At 49.2% G+C, this 710-nt stretch overlaps 1 protein-coding gene across 1 annotated transcript in view; it reads right to left on the bottom strand.

Annotated features, from left to right (window-relative positions):
* Nucleotides 1–414, bottom strand: part of LOC108804772 (transcription factor HES-5-like) — a 7,170-nt gene extending 6,756 nt beyond the window's left edge. Inside the window, exons 1-2 of the mRNA XM_018576655.1 lie at nucleotides 355–414; nucleotides 90–261 (exon numbers count right to left, since the gene is read on the bottom strand). Of these exons, the coding sequence (XP_018432157.1) occupies nucleotides 90–261; nucleotides 355–414 (232 nt within the window). The remainder of the gene's footprint in view (nucleotides 1–89; nucleotides 262–354) is intronic.
* Nucleotides 415–710: the final 296 nt, after the last annotated feature.

Genomic DNA, 710 nt, shown 5'->3' with positions numbered 1-710 from the left:
AATTACGCATGCCTGTTTGTCTGTCTGCCCGTCTACCGATATTTCCCTCATTCTGTACTCCGAGGACCTCTCGTATAAGCTAAACTCACCGTTTTGATGCAGTTTCTTTTGCCGCAGATATTTCACCGCCATTTCCAGAATGTCCGCCTTCTCTAACTTGGAGTGCTGGCTCTGGATGTCTTTCTCCAGTAGTTCTCGGAGCTGTTCGATGCTGTGGTTTATGCGGTCTCTCCGCATCTTCTCGATGACCGGTTTCCGTATCTAAAGTGGTCAAAAATGGAGATTATTAGCCCCGTTTGACATTGGTACATGTCCTAGTGCACCCCATTAGACACCCGGCCCCGCTGCCCGTACCTTATTTTTCCTTAGATGGGCTTTATCGGCCTCCTGTGAAATATGGAAGCTGGAAGCCATTTTGTTCTTAGAGTGAAGTGTCTGGTGTGTGTTTGTGGTGCAGAATGAAAGGCCAGCTGAGCCCTGTACTGTATTTATACCCATCGGCCGATGCTGTCAAACAAGTCTCATTACATGCTACAGTTTCCCACACTTAAGAACCAATTAAGTGAACAATGCAGATAATGGAAGTGTGCCTGTGAGGGCCGACCATAGCTGGGGGGTGGGGGTACAGGCCTTACCTCCTCAGCAGGTGGACCGGGCGCGGGCGTAGCTCAATTGTAACATGACACAAATGAGACAGTTCACCGTGGGAA

This window comes from Nanorana parkeri, unplaced genomic scaffold (assembly GCF_000935625.1).
Source record: "Nanorana parkeri isolate BGI_ZX_2015 unplaced genomic scaffold, ASM93562v1 scaffold5, whole genome shotgun sequence".
In the NCBI taxonomy this organism is placed as follows: Eukaryota; Metazoa; Chordata; class Amphibia; order Anura; family Dicroglossidae; genus Nanorana; species Nanorana parkeri.
This window is presented reverse-complemented; position numbering and strand designations above follow the sequence as displayed.